Source organism: Pipra filicauda, unplaced genomic scaffold, assembly GCF_003945595.2.
Source record: "Pipra filicauda isolate LSUMZ 115617 unplaced genomic scaffold, ASM394559v2 scaffold460_size520110_pilon, whole genome shotgun sequence".
Classification (NCBI taxonomy): Eukaryota; Metazoa; Chordata; class Aves; order Passeriformes; family Pipridae; genus Pipra; species Pipra filicauda.
Window position 1 is genome coordinate 302,088 of NW_024104599.1, and position 13,655 is coordinate 315,742.

Sequence of the window (13,655 nt, forward strand, 5' to 3'; positions counted from 1 at the left end):
GGGTTTTGAAGTATGTTTGATTTTCCTGCTCCTTTACCAAGAAGTCATTGGTGGTGAAGTCAGACCTTTGACTTCAGGTTGCCTTATTGCACTAAGAATTTCATCCCTGGCAATGGCTCAGAGAAAAGGAGGGGAAGGGGAAATTTACCCCCCTCTTAAAAATTATATTTGCTTGTTAGTGTCCCTGGGAGATCAAAACCGCACGGGGACCTCTCAGCAGGTACTCCTTCGTGTTTATTCTGTTGCCAGAAGAACTATTAGCACCTTATTAAAAGGACTAACTCTAACAGTTACAAAATAACACAGTTTATTAACACAAATTGTGACCAGCTAATAAAGGTTTATAGTCCTCAGTGATAGAGTCTGTCTACAAAACACGCTCGAAACAAAGTAATAATACCACAAAAAAAGCACAAATACAGATTTAAGCAACCTACTACCACATTATGAAGAGAAAGAAAACTCTAGTTCCTTAAAGGCAAGTAATTAGCCCACAGAACTTTAAATTTTTCACCCAGTAAACATCCTTAAAGGGGGATGGGAAGACAGGTTCAGCCCTACAGCTGATCCAGCAGTTTCAATGGAAATCTTCCTTGGATCTTTTCCCCAGCTTAACCTCCTTTTCATACCTTTTTTCTCGGAGTTTGCATGACTCTGGTCATAAGGGTTAGGTTGAGATAAAGTTAGCATCTATTCCTTTTCTGATGGATGGATGACAGAGGTCAAAAGGTTACCACGTTCCCTTCTTGCAGGATGTGTGGAAGAGGGGATGTGGTGTCTCCACATCAATCCATTCTTTGGTGTATCCATGTGTTTATCCATGCACAGGGAACATCCTCAGTGTACCCTGACCTTATCAGCACCCATCAGAGCCAGGTGGCTTTTGATTTCCAGACTCTTTATCAGTTACTCCACACAGTGTCAGGGATTAGTGTCAGAATTCCCTCCTCGTGCCCCGAGGACGCCGCAGCCCCGCTGGATTTATCCTGCAACAGGGAAACAAGAAGCTTAATCAGGGTGGGCCCTCGGGCTTTGGGAGGAAAGACAGGTTTGTGGTGCTGTGGCCCCCACCCCGGTGACCTGAGGGGTGTTTTGGGTCCCTACCGTCGGGTGCCTGGTGCCGGGGCTGGCACAAGTGTGTGTGGGTTGGCACCGCACAGACGGGGCACACGTGGCAGCTGGGGGTGTGCTGAGGCACCAGGTGGGCTGGGGTCCCCTCTGCAGCCAGGGGACACACCACAGGACTGCTCCACGTGTCGCTGTGGACAAGGGAGAGGTGCAGCTGGTCCGTGCAGGGAGCGCAGACGGGGCCCCGCGAGCTGTGGGGAGAGAGACAAGGGTGGGTGAGTCCCAGTGGGGTGGTGACAAACTCCTCCTCACTAAAGCACAGCCTCCAGCACTCACAAAAGCTGGTTTCCCTGGCCATTTCAAAGATATTAACTTTTTAAACTCAAATAAGCAGCGATTCATGAATGCAGAACTGAAACGGCTCCTCCAGTGTTAAGGGCTAAAAGCACTCACACAGCAGTGGGACATAAATGGAAAAAACCCCAAAACAAGTGGAGTAAAAAGAAGTTCACACTTACTGAAGATAAAGCAAGCAGATGCACACGTCAGACCATGTTTATTTAACCAAATATTTATTTGAATTTGTCAGTGATGACTCTGTTAAGGAAGTTTTGGGAGCCTGAGAGAGCATCAGATTCTCATGGGCAAGTGTCAAAGGATAAGTGAACAGAGCAAACAGGATTATCTTACTCACCTGGTTGCTGCTCTGCCCAAACTCCTTATCTTGCCCCAAGCAAACTAACCATGCCTAGAGGTGGGAAAAGCACTGGGCAGCAGGAGAACAGAAGCTACAGGGTCTCTCACAGCACCAGGCTCTTCGCTGCCTAACCAAAACCAGAGCTCCAAAGAACACAAGGCCCAGCCAGGTGAGCACAAGGAGCACAGGCTGATTCAGAGACACCCAAAGAAACCACCCAAGCACTGTCTGAGCAAACCTCACCCCAGTTTCACATCCCTTTGCTTGCAAGCAGGCACCACACCACTGTGCTGACACAGAGCTGGAGGCAAGTGGAGCCAGCATTCATGCACTGTCAGGGTGTTTTTATCTGAAGAGTTGAACTCTCATTTCGAGGACACTGGGCACACACCCCGGTGCCCACTGCTCAGAGGAGCTGCCTGCACCGGCCTCACCACACTCACCCCTCATCCTGCCACTCCCTGGGTGCCACAGCACTGCTGTCCAACTGTCCAACGTGGGCACGGAGCCAGTTCTCACAGACGGGGCAGATGTGGTGGCTGCTGTGGAGAAGCACCATTAATGCTGTGCACTGACTGCATGGATGTGCATTCCAGGCCAGCTTGGAACAACCTGGTCTAGTAGAAGGTGTGCTCTGCCCATGGGAACTGGATGATCTTCAAGGTCCCTTTCAACCCAAACCACTCTGGGATTCCGTGATAAAAACAGATTTGCTCTACTCTGAAGTGATTTTTATCCAATCCCACCATGACATCTGTGTGTTTTTAAGTGGAAGACAGACCTTTTGTAGCCCACGGGCTGCTCTGCCTCACTCCACTCTGGACCAGCTTCTCCTGCACCGTGACCCCTCTGCACATCCACAGCTCTGGCAGGAGAGCTGAACACAGACAAAGAGAGAGAAGACACCTGAATCACCTGAATGTGTGGCTTTCCCAGAACACCTGCTGCCCGACAGAGCCACCTTTTTCTAAATATCAAATACTTCCTCCTGCCGAAACTGGACTTGGAGGAACCAAATGAATTCCAACCGCAAAACCTGCTCCATCCACGCAGAGATGCTTTTTTCCTCCTTGGGGAAAGTTTTGCCCTCCGTGGACCCACGCAAGGGGAGCAGGAGCAAGAGCCTGGTGGTACCTGGTGCCTGCTGGGCTTTGGCTCTCCCTGTCACCAATGCTGGGGACCGAATAGGTGCGTGGTTTGCTGGTGCTCAGCCAGTGCTCGCAGGCGGCGCAGCCGCGGCGCGTGGGCACCGTGAGAGGGGCCAGGGCATCGTGCAGCTGCCTCCTGCAGGTGGGACACACGTGGCAACTCGTTGTGTGGCTGTGGATGAGAGAGACGGGGAGAATCATAGAATCACAGAATCAGCTGGGCTGGAAGGGACCTCCGAGATCATCCAGTCCAACCCTTGATCCAACCCCGCTGTGGTTCCCAGCCCATGGCACTGATGCCACATCCAGTCTCAGCTTAAAAACCTCCAGGGATGGAGAATCCACCACTTCCCTGGGCAGCCCATTCCAATGGCTGAGCACCCTCTCTGGAAAGAAATTCTTTCTAATGTCTAACCTAAACCTCCCCTGGCACAGCTTAAGACCATAATCCCTCAGGCTGAGCCCAGAGAGCAGCCAGTGAGCACCAAACCCTCCCGTGAAGCCGCCAGTGCCTCTCAGCGAACGGCGTGTTGGCATTTGAGAGCCCAAAACTTCCTGAGGACTTGTCTTTACAGGTCACCAGTGAGACCCATGGGTACAGTTAGAAGGCTGGCACAAGCTTTTGGGCAGGTGAACAAGCAAACCTACCAAAAATAGGAATTCCATGGCACAGGCTGCTTCTTCGGGCACATCGGTGCATCCCTTCCCTTCTTCACCTTGTGCTTTTGTAAATTCATGTTATAAGAGCTGAAGAGACAGAAGGGAGAAAATGTGTAGAATAAAAAGCAAATTAGCAACACGGGAAGACAGTACTAAACATGAAAATATATACTGAAGGTACAGAGCTTGAAAGGAAACATCCACTTACCCCTAGGGGAAAGTTAAGATTTTCAAGGGGCAGCTTTGTGTCACTTACTGTTTTTCATTGTCTTTCCGCCTCATGATGATCCCAGCTAGAATTCCAAGGGCTACTGGGGGAACTAACAAAGAAGGGAAAAAAAAAAAAGCTGCCAACCCAAAATTTAATCTGTAATTGAAGTGAAATACTGCAGTTTGGGCAGCAAAATTCTCTGTGCTGGCGCTGTCTGTCAACCTCAGGGCTCCCTGTCAGCCAGATAATTGCAAAATCCTTCTCCTGCCTCTGAGCATGGAGCACAGGAGCCACTGCTGAGCCTGGTGTCCTGCTGAGCTTGTCCAGGGTGTGATCCTCATTTATTTAGAGTTTTTATAGCCAGCTTCCTGTTTCTTTTGTATTTTAAACATAACACTTTCAGTACTTGGTCTCTTTTCCATGCTTCACAAATCTCTCAGGTTTCAAAGTCTGCCAAGGCCTTTTAAGGCAACTTTGTCAATTAAAGAGTGACAGGATGTGCAGGTTTTGGTTGGTTTCTTTGGCATCTTTCATTTCACCCTCAATTTATTTAATGTTTTATACTAAGACAGCTGATCCATCACCCAACAGCAGAGAAACCCCTAAATCCTTACCAGAGACACTCAGGAGTGTTGACCCAGTCAACCAGTGACTCCAGGTATTTAACAGCAAATGACAGCTTTGGGTTAGGAGAATATATTTTCAATTTTAAGCTACTTACCAATGCAACTAGGGATGAGGACACTTGCTAGGGAAGAAAATTATGAAATGGATGTTAAAAAAACAAAGCCCCAAATGTGGTGCAGTTACAGCAATTAACAGGAGTTTTTAGTAACTGAGCTCTTACCCAGCCAGTAAGGATTCCCTTTGGAGGATTCAGTTTGGTTTGTCTCTGCTGCAGTGCTAACTGGGGAGAGACAAAGGAAAAGCACTCAAGGTGTTATTTTATATGCTCCTCCATTTATATATAATATATATAAGAGTTCAGTGAGACTAGACATGGCATGGGCAGGTGAGTTGTGCATCCGAGGCTACAACAGCAAGAGCTGTGCAAGAGTCACACAGGGAGCTCTTGGTGACACTCCAATCCTTGGGGACAGTCTGCTGTCCCACTTGGCTTTATTGCCCAGGTGTTGTTGGACATGAGACACAAATCCCTTCATTCCCCAGCTTTGCAGTTACTGATGCACTTCACACGTTTTCAGTCAAAATTCTGCCTGTTCCTCTTGAAGGGAAAAATGTAAAAGCAGGTCCAGCTGTGCTCACAGTGCCCCTGGGCAGAGCCTGGCACCTTGCAGAGCACATCCCTGCTGCACACAGACCCTGCTCCCCTGGAGACAAACCCTATGGAATGTCTGTCCTTCCCTTTGTGAGAGAAGGGAATTAGGAGTAATTATCTGCCCGGCAAGAACAAAGCACTGGAGAACGGGGTGATTACCCAGCAGTGCTCACCCCTGCACTCGGGAGCAGCCCCATCCCAGACTCCAAGGACCCCGTTCTCTGTTGTACAACGGAGGGATTTGTTCCCCACGAGCTCCAGCCCGGGGTCACACGTGTAGGTGGTGACTGAGTCATACAGGAACTTCTCTGTGCTGTTGCCATCGTGCTGCCCATGGGGAATGGCTGGAGGAGGAGGACAAGAAATAGCTGTGGGAGGAAGAAAAAAGAGTTCAGGAGGTGGCCCCTGGGATGCTCTTCTCCCTGATGGGAGAACTCTCCAGGCTGAGAGAGGTGGGGTTGTTCAGCCTGGAGAAGAGAAGGCTCTGGGAAGACCTTAGAGCCCCTTCCAGTGCCTAAAGGGGCTTCAAGATGCCTGGAGAGGGACTTTGGACAAAGGCATGCAGTGACTGGAGAAAGGGAAATGGCCTCAAGGTGAAGGAGGGAAGGTTTAGATTAGATACACAGAAGAAACTCTTCCCCATGAGGGTGGGGAGGCCCTGGCACAGGTTGCCCAGAGAAGCTGTGGCTGCCCCATCCCTGGAAGTGTCCAAGGCCAGGTTGGACGGGGCTTGGAGCAACCTGGGACAGTGGAAGGTGTCCCTGCCCATGGCAGAACTTGACCCTGGCACAGGTTGCCCAGAGAAGCTGTGGCTGCCCCATCCCTGGAAGTGTCCAAAGCCAGGTTGGACAGGGCTTGGAGCAACCTGGGCTAGTGGAAGGTGTCCCTGCCCAGGGCAGGACTTGACTTAGTAAAATCAACAAACAATTCAGTATTCCTGAGTTGGAATATCTGGTATTTCCAGTCAAGCACTGGACAATTCACTTACCCTGACAAGCTGGAAGTTGACTCCAGACAACTTCATTTCCCCTTAGGGTACAAAAGATGAAAGCTGACCCTCCCTCTAGGATGTACCTGCAGGGAGAAAAGGCACATCCCAAAGTTTGTTGTCACCAACCAAGAATGTGTCACCACAGAGTTGCCAAGGACTCCACATGGGCAGAGCCCCATGTCCCAGTTCACCCACCAGTGTCTCTGGCCAGGCAACTGGGGTGCAGTGGGCAGCTGCTTCACACTCACCCACGGTCACAGGCCACAGTGGCTTTTGCACCGAGCAGATGATCATCTGTAATAACTTTGCCATGTTCTGGACTTGCTGGAATACCACAAGATTTCCCTGGAAAAGAGTGAGATTATCCTTAGGACACCACGGGGTTGGGGGTGACAGCGTGGCAACGGCAAACCAGGAGACTGGTGGTATTTCACGTTAAATGTCATTAAAAAAGAGCAATTCTAAAATACAGACGTGGCACTAGGAACACAGCGTTGGAGAAAATAAAATTACATGGAGACACTCACTCCTACACAGCTCAGGGACTTCTGACCACTTTAAGTTGTCCAGACAGGTGCTGGTGGGGAGCTGGTCTGTGGTGTTCTCAAAGCCTGGGCGACAAATGTACTTCACCGTGGTATTAACAGGATAAAAATTCTGTGCTTGATCTTCCTGTGATATTTTAGCAAATGGCACATATGGAGGGCTGGGACAGCTACCTGGCAACAGAGACAACCGGAATGTCAGTTACAAAGCAAAAATAACAATATTTTGCATTCTCGACTGTGTATAAACATAAAGCCGGGTGATAACAAACAAGCCTCACTAAAGAATATGGATAACACAAATAGTTTTAAGAAGGTGATGGGTAATTTGTGTAATTAAACCAGAAAGGAATCTACAAACAGATGGAGAGAGACTATTTATATGGAGTGATAGGGCAAGGGGAACAAGGCTTCACACTGAGAGAGGGCAGGGTTGGATTGGATATTAGGAGAAAGTTCTTTATATAGGGGTGGGGAGGCCCTGGCACACGTTGTCCAGAAAAGCTGTGGCTGCTCCAGCCCTGGAAGTGTCCAAGGCCAGGTTGAACAGGGCTTGGAGCAACTTGGGCTAGTGGAAGGTGTCCCTTCCACGAGGTGGACTGAGCTGAGCTTTAAGGTCCCTTCCAAGCCAGACCATTGTAGGATTCTATCAGAAGACGTTTCCAGATGACTACTTAATGCAAAAAGTTTTAGATGTTAAAATTTACTCTCTTTGAATCATTCCCAAGCTATTGATCTATTTTTATTAGCACTCAAATGCCAGCACGTGGCTCCAACCCCAAAGTGGGGGTAAGGAAAAAAAAGGAGCAGTAAGAGATCCTTGCCTAAGCCACTTCATCCTGATGGCCACTCCTGATGAGGAAACCCCTGAATCAGCGATTGCCAAAGCACTGAATGTTTTCACAAGCGTCTCCAAGCAGAGAAAGGGAAATACTTACGGCCACAGAACTCCGGGAGGTGGGACCACTGGGAGTTTGTGAGGCACTGGACGGTGTCGGAGAGGAAGGGGCGTTTGGTGTAACCTGTGGCACAGACGTACCTCACCGTGGAGCCCTCACTGAAGCTCTGCTTGTCTTTCATGTCCTCTGTGGGCTCTGCGTGGCTGATACTGGGCAAGGGCCCACAGTCACCTGTGGCAAAACACACCAGGATTTAGTGAGGCTTCTGCTGCCTCTCTGTCTGTTCCCCGGGCAGGGCACACTCGGAGTGTGGGGGGGAGTGTGGCACACACATACTGTGGCACACACACAGTGGGGCAGCCCACGGAGCAGAGCACGCCTGGAACATGTGAAGCACACGGTACACACACATGGAGCACATGCAAGCAGAGCACAGGCACTCACACAGAGCATACTTGCACATGGAGCACACACATGCACACTGAGCACATTCATGCCCAGGGAGCACAAACATGGACAGGGAGCACATACAGGCACAGGGAGCACATACATGCACATAGAGCACATACATGGACATGGAGCACATACATGCACATAGAGCACATACATGGACATGGAGCACATACATGGACATGGAGCACATACATGGACAGGGAGCACATACATGCATGTGGAGCACATACATACACATGGAGCATACACATGCACAGGGAGCATATACATGGACATAGAGCACATACATGCACAGGGAGCACAGACATGCATGTGGAGCACACACATGGACATGGACTACAAACATGTACATGGAGCACATACATGCATGTGAAGCACATACATGCACAGGGAGCACAGACATGCGCAGGGAGCACATACATACACATGGAGCACATACATGCACAGGGAGCACAGACATGTACATGGAGCACAGACATGCACAGGGAGCACAGACATGCACATAGAGCACATACATGCACAGGGAGCACACACACGGACATGGAGCCCACATGCCCATGGAGGGGGTGCACACATGCACACACACACACACACACAGAGTGCACGTACAGACAGAGCACATCCACTGACACAGAGCACACGCACAGAGCACACTGAGCACACACCTTCCCACAAGGAACACACGGAGCACCTGGAACACATGGAGAGGGAGCACATACACACATCCAGGGCACACACAGCCCCAGGAGCACGTACACACGGATAACATACACTCACAGGGATAACACACCCACGGGGGACACACCCACCCACAGGGAGCACACGGAGCACACAAAACACATGTACATGGAGCACATGCACACACACAGAGGGCACACACCCGCGTGGAACACACGCGCTCAAACACATCACACGCACCCACGGAGCACACACACAAGGTGTCAGGGCTCAGCGCACCCCCAGTCCCTCCCCGAGGGCTCACCCCACGCCGAGGGCAGCACCAGCAGCACCAGCAGCAGCAGCGCGGGCAGGAGCGAGCGGCAGCGGCCGGAGCCCATCGCGGGTCTCCCCGGCACTGCCCGGGCGGCCCCCGCGGGGCGGGGAGCGATGGGCAGCGGGGCCACTCCCGCAGCACCCCCGCACCCCGCCCGGCCACCTCAGCTCCGGGAAATTCTCTGACGAAACCCGTGCCTGCGGTGGGCAGTGGGTGTGGAAGACGCGGTTCCCCCCCCCGTGCCGGCTCCGCGGGGCACGCCTGGCATCCCGAGGAATGCAGCGGGGCTCTGCGGGCACCCGCTGCCTCAGCCTCTCCCTCGCATCGTTTCTCTGCACCTTCCAGTAAAGACAACCCTCCCTCCAGAGCTGTCAACTCCCAAAGGAAAAGACCCAAACCAAAAAGGGCAGCCTGGGGGATCTTGCCGGCTCTGACTGTGGACCCTGGGGCATACCCCAGAGTGTGTGTTTGGGGGGTGAAAGGTGCTGCTTGTGGGGACAAGAGCTGACTCTTCCTTGGTGCCACCTGCCCTCTCCAGCAGCACCTGGCTCAGCCCAGCACAGCTCAAGGGCACCAGACCCTGCCAGACCCCCAAACCACCTTCAAACATCACCTGCCTGTCCCAAAGAACAAACCTCCATGGAAAGAGGCTTTTCTGTAAGAACAGAGAGACAAGGGCTCTCCTCCAGCTTGAGAGGTACCCAGAAGAGAGCAGAGATGTTTAAATCAGTCCTACCTTGAAGTTGCTAATTGGGCTGCTTCTATTAACCCCTATGTACGGGTAGTGGGGATACCAGTGTTCCCACTGTAACTCTCCCAGTTAGACTAAAAACTCTTTGAAGGAGATGCTGTGCTGCCCAAAGAGGCTCAGGTGTGTCCTCAGGCCTCGTCAGGCACAGGAGCATTTTACCTTGGCTCCATATGGGGAAAGTGGAGCTGTTCTGGGATCCCCACCCATGGGGCTCGAGGGAAAAGCCAGAGGAAAGGTTGTGGCTGTGTTTGCTGCCTCATCCCATTCTGCTGAGCAGTGCTCCCACACCGAGCAAAGGGCAGCCAGCAGCAAACCTGCACCTTCCTGTTTGCCTTTGCTGTGCAGGAAACAGTGATGTTTCCACTGAGAAGCTCAAACTTACCTGTTTTACTTTAGTTTTTTCTCTCCACTTTACTTTCCTTTCCAATACAATTTAAGCTCCAAGCAGATGTAACAAAATCATTTGCAATGAGACCCAGGGAGGAGTCAGGCAGCCTGGGTGAGGTCCTCCTTTGAAATACGTACTTGGGAGGGGGATGAAGAATTATATGGACATACCTTGGCCACATATTTTTACAGGTCACTGGTGAGCAGAGGCCTGAAGGGGGATAGTGGCTGCACAAAGCAAAAGGAAGTTGTTAGCAGGAAAAAAAACCCCAACAGTCTGAATTCTGGGCAGTGACCTCAGCATGGAACATGGAGATGTTGAAAAGTATTTGGCAAAGACTCCAGGTAGTGTCGAGTCTCCTCAGGGAGTGGTTCGGATCCACTTCCACCGGGAGAACCGAGCGCTGCAGCTTCAGCTCAGTGAAATCCCCCCTTGCTGACAGGCTGAACCCTTGAGCCAGGCTGTTTTCCTACCTGAGGCCTTGCAGGAGACATCTGTACCTGCCCCACCGTCAGGCTCAGACCAGCCTGTCCCTCTGCACCCACGTTTGCTGCCCCGTTTTGCCCCAGTAACCGGCCGAGCGCCGGCACCTCCCGCACGGCAGCTGAGCCCGGCGATAGCAGGTCTGTGCCTGCCCTGCTGCAGCCACCGAGGGCCACCGGCTTTATCTGGCTCCCACATCCCCTCCCTACAGAAATCGGGCCAAGCAGATGGTGGTGGCAGAAGAAGAGCACGTCCAGAGGGCAGCCTGACCCGTGTTTGGTGCGGGGCTGCGGCAGCGGGAGGTGTCCGGCAAAACTGGCCAGCAAAAACAGAGGTTGAGCTGCTGGAGTTGCTCCAGGCTTTCCATGGAAACTCACCCTCGGCTCCCTCCTGCTTGCTCCCACTGGCAGCAGCCTGGGATATCGCCCTCAGCTCCCAAAACCTTCTGGAACTGATCCCTGGGCTGAGCCACAGCAGAGGGGCTGCAGGGCTCTGTCCCAGGATGGCTAAATAGGATTAAGGCAGGTATCCATCACTCCAGCTTCCTTTTCCAGAGCACTTACCAGAAACACTCACATTCCCAAGCTTTACTGCATGGATTTGCTTGCTTTCTTTACTGATTTTTTAAAAACCACATCTAACTTAGAAAATAAATGTTCAGAGTGCTGATAAAGGACTGACTGAACAGCAAATCTGAACATTGTGAGGATATTCCTAAAAGCTGATTCCTTCCTGAAAAGAGACTAAAACATGACAAGGGAACAACAGGCAGTTGAACTCACAGACCATCCTTTATAAACAATTACCATTTATTACTAAATGTAGATAAAATCCCAGAAAGGCTTTAGTGTTTTGAACAGGACAGAGATGGGGTGAGCAGCCAACAACGTGAATGTGACATTTCCAGTCTCTCTGTTGCAGTGTGACAACACTGGGCAGGATATTTAGCAGTTGTATTTCTGTGTCTTTGAGTAGTCAGGGTGCTCACAGCATTACTGAGCTGCCTTCCTCCCTTTGGAAAGCAGAAGTAGCTCCTTTATGTTATGAGATTAGGAGATGCCCAGCCCACTTGTGGCTTTATCTTCCTGTAGTAGAAATATAAACTTCAAAGAACTTAGGTCTGATACAAAAAAAAAAAAAGTAGCTTTTGCTAAAGAAGGGCTTAAACTACCGAAGATATAAAGATCAACGGTCAGTGTAATGTCTAAAACTCTATGACTTCCTAAAAGAAATGAGCTCATAATTCTGCAAGTTTTGCTTTCAGTACAGCCCTGCTCAGGGCAGCTGCCATGGGCGTATCCACATCCAGGCTGTGCTACAGCCAGAAATTCCTGGGAAGCTGAGGGAGCAGCTCAGCTCCTCAGAGAGATTGGGTCTGTGTTTGGGGCGGTTGCTAGTGAGCAAAAAAACCTGGGGCTGTGGAAACGCTCAGTCAGGGGGGCTGTGACGTAACTGAGCTCTGCAGAAGTCCTGCAGAACATCTGGGGGGTATTTCTGGGAAACTGCAGCCTGAACAAAAAGGCTGGTCAGATCAGCAGGGAATCACAACGGGATTCAGGGGGTTAGAATAAAATCACTGAAAGAAAAACTCAGGTGGGAGAGGAAAATATGGAGATCGACCAATGCTTGCAGAAGTGATTTTCAGTCAATTTCTGGGAACATTTAAAAACACATCACCGGTAAAAAATTACATTTTACATGTGGGACAGGCCTGATCCAGCTCAGTCTTTGTCTTAAAGCAAAGTGTAAGAGCCCTAACAAGTGCAACCACTGCACGGGGCAATTTTGGAGCAGATCAGGCGAAGGGTTTTCCTGCTTTATCCTTCCAGTGCTGGTTTGTCCACCACAGGAGGGGTAACAGATTTTCTGATTTTGACCCAAGAAACATGAATCAGGAGTGGGCAAACTCAGCTTGACCCTGACACCAGAGAAACACTGTTCACCCAACCTCTAGCTGGGTAGGGAGACCCTCCAGTGGGTGTTTTGGCTTCATTACTTACAATAACACTCTTACAGCTCCCCCCTTGTCCCACAGAGCCAAAGTTCACCCTTTTCATGGGTAAAATAATCCTTTGCAGTGGATGGGGAATGTGGTGTAGCAGCACTTCTGCCATGTCCAGCTTCTCCTGGCCACCCACGACCTCTCTGTGTGGAACAAGGTTGGCATCAGCACTTGGGAGCAAGGGCAAGAGCCCTGGCACTCCTAAGGTGGTGCAAAGTCATCTCTTGCTTTTCAAAATGGCCATAAAAAAAAAAAAAAAAGAGTTAAAAAAATATCTGGGATAACATGAGGACAAGGAAACAATGATAAATTAAAATATATTTCACACTAAGCAAAGTTTTTTTAAGAATAGGAGGTCAGCACAGTCAAACTTGAGCTGTGAACCAGATGCCCAGCCAGCAAAAGATATAAATTATACAGGGGAAACTTATAGAACAAAAGAATATGACAAAAAAAAAAATCACTCACTTGCACAAAATGATGCAACTTTAGAGAGTTTTAAGTTCTGAAAGCAGCTGGATTTGGGGAGAATGCCAGAGATCCCCATGTACTTCGGAGGACACACGGATCCTTTGCTGGTCCCAGGAGAAGAGTGTTTTTGGGATTTGTACAGAGGTAGGACAAACCTGAATGCTGAGGTAGCACAGCTCCTGGACACTGAAGGGAGACATGGGGAAAAATGGAAACTCCAGGTTTTGGGGCTGGGAGTAACCAGGGAGTCCCACTGAGGAATTTCCCCGGTCTCCAGATGAGCTTCCAGGACTGACCTGGTGTCTTGGAGACAGAAACAGAGTGGGGGGAGGAGATGGTATTTTGGAGTGACTTCTTATAGAGGCTGAGCTTCCTCTCCCATGATAAAGCCTTCTTAGGGGGTTGGATGCCATTTCCCTGGGGACCTGAAAGAATAAAATCCACCGTGTGAAGTTCCTTGAATGGCCTTTTGACAGAAATGTGATAAAGGAGCAAATTAAATGGGACTGGGTTCAGTGTTGAATCATTTCAACTCACTCTGGGGAGGGACACTCCTTTCCATGTCTTTTGCTCCAAGTTTGACAGCTGAGCTTTTCTCTAGGGGATAAAGAGTGA

At 50.3% G+C, this 13,655-nt stretch overlaps 1 protein-coding gene across 1 annotated transcript; it reads right to left on the reverse strand.

Annotated features, from left to right (window-relative positions):
• Nucleotides 1-334: 334 nt before the first annotated feature.
• LOC113986241 lies at nt 335-9,009 on the reverse strand. The gene is made up of 15 exons (XM_039386046.1): nt 8,934-9,009; nt 7,538-7,729; nt 6,582-6,773; nt 6,303-6,399; nt 6,052-6,137; nt 5,237-5,431; nt 4,632-4,691; nt 4,506-4,532; nt 3,830-3,893; nt 3,562-3,660; nt 2,900-3,085; nt 2,547-2,642; nt 2,209-2,307; nt 1,105-1,319; nt 335-986 (listed from the first exon to the last, which is right to left on the reverse strand). The coding sequence occupies exons 1-15, from the start codon at nt 9,007-9,009 to the stop codon at nt 982-984; spliced, it is 1,689 nt and encodes a 562-aa protein (XP_039241980.1). The 3' UTR covers nt 335-981.
• Between the last annotated feature and the right edge of the window lie 4,646 nt (nt 9,010-13,655).

Excerpts from the sequence above, each read along its gene's own strand:
- LOC113986241 (XM_039386046.1), bottom strand. The coding sequence starts at position 9,009 with ATGGGCTCCGGCCGCTGCCGCTCGCTCCTGCCCGCGCTGCTGCTGCTG. Across the intron at positions 5,432-6,051 it reads TCAACTTCCAGCTTGTCAGG|CTATTTCTTGTCCTCCTCCT; the intron begins GTAAGTGAATTG and ends TTCCTCCCACAG. Across the intron at positions 4,533-4,631 it reads AGGGAATCCTTACTGGCTGG|CAAGTGTCCTCATCCCTAGT; the intron begins GTAAGAGCTCAG and ends TTTCTTCCCTAG.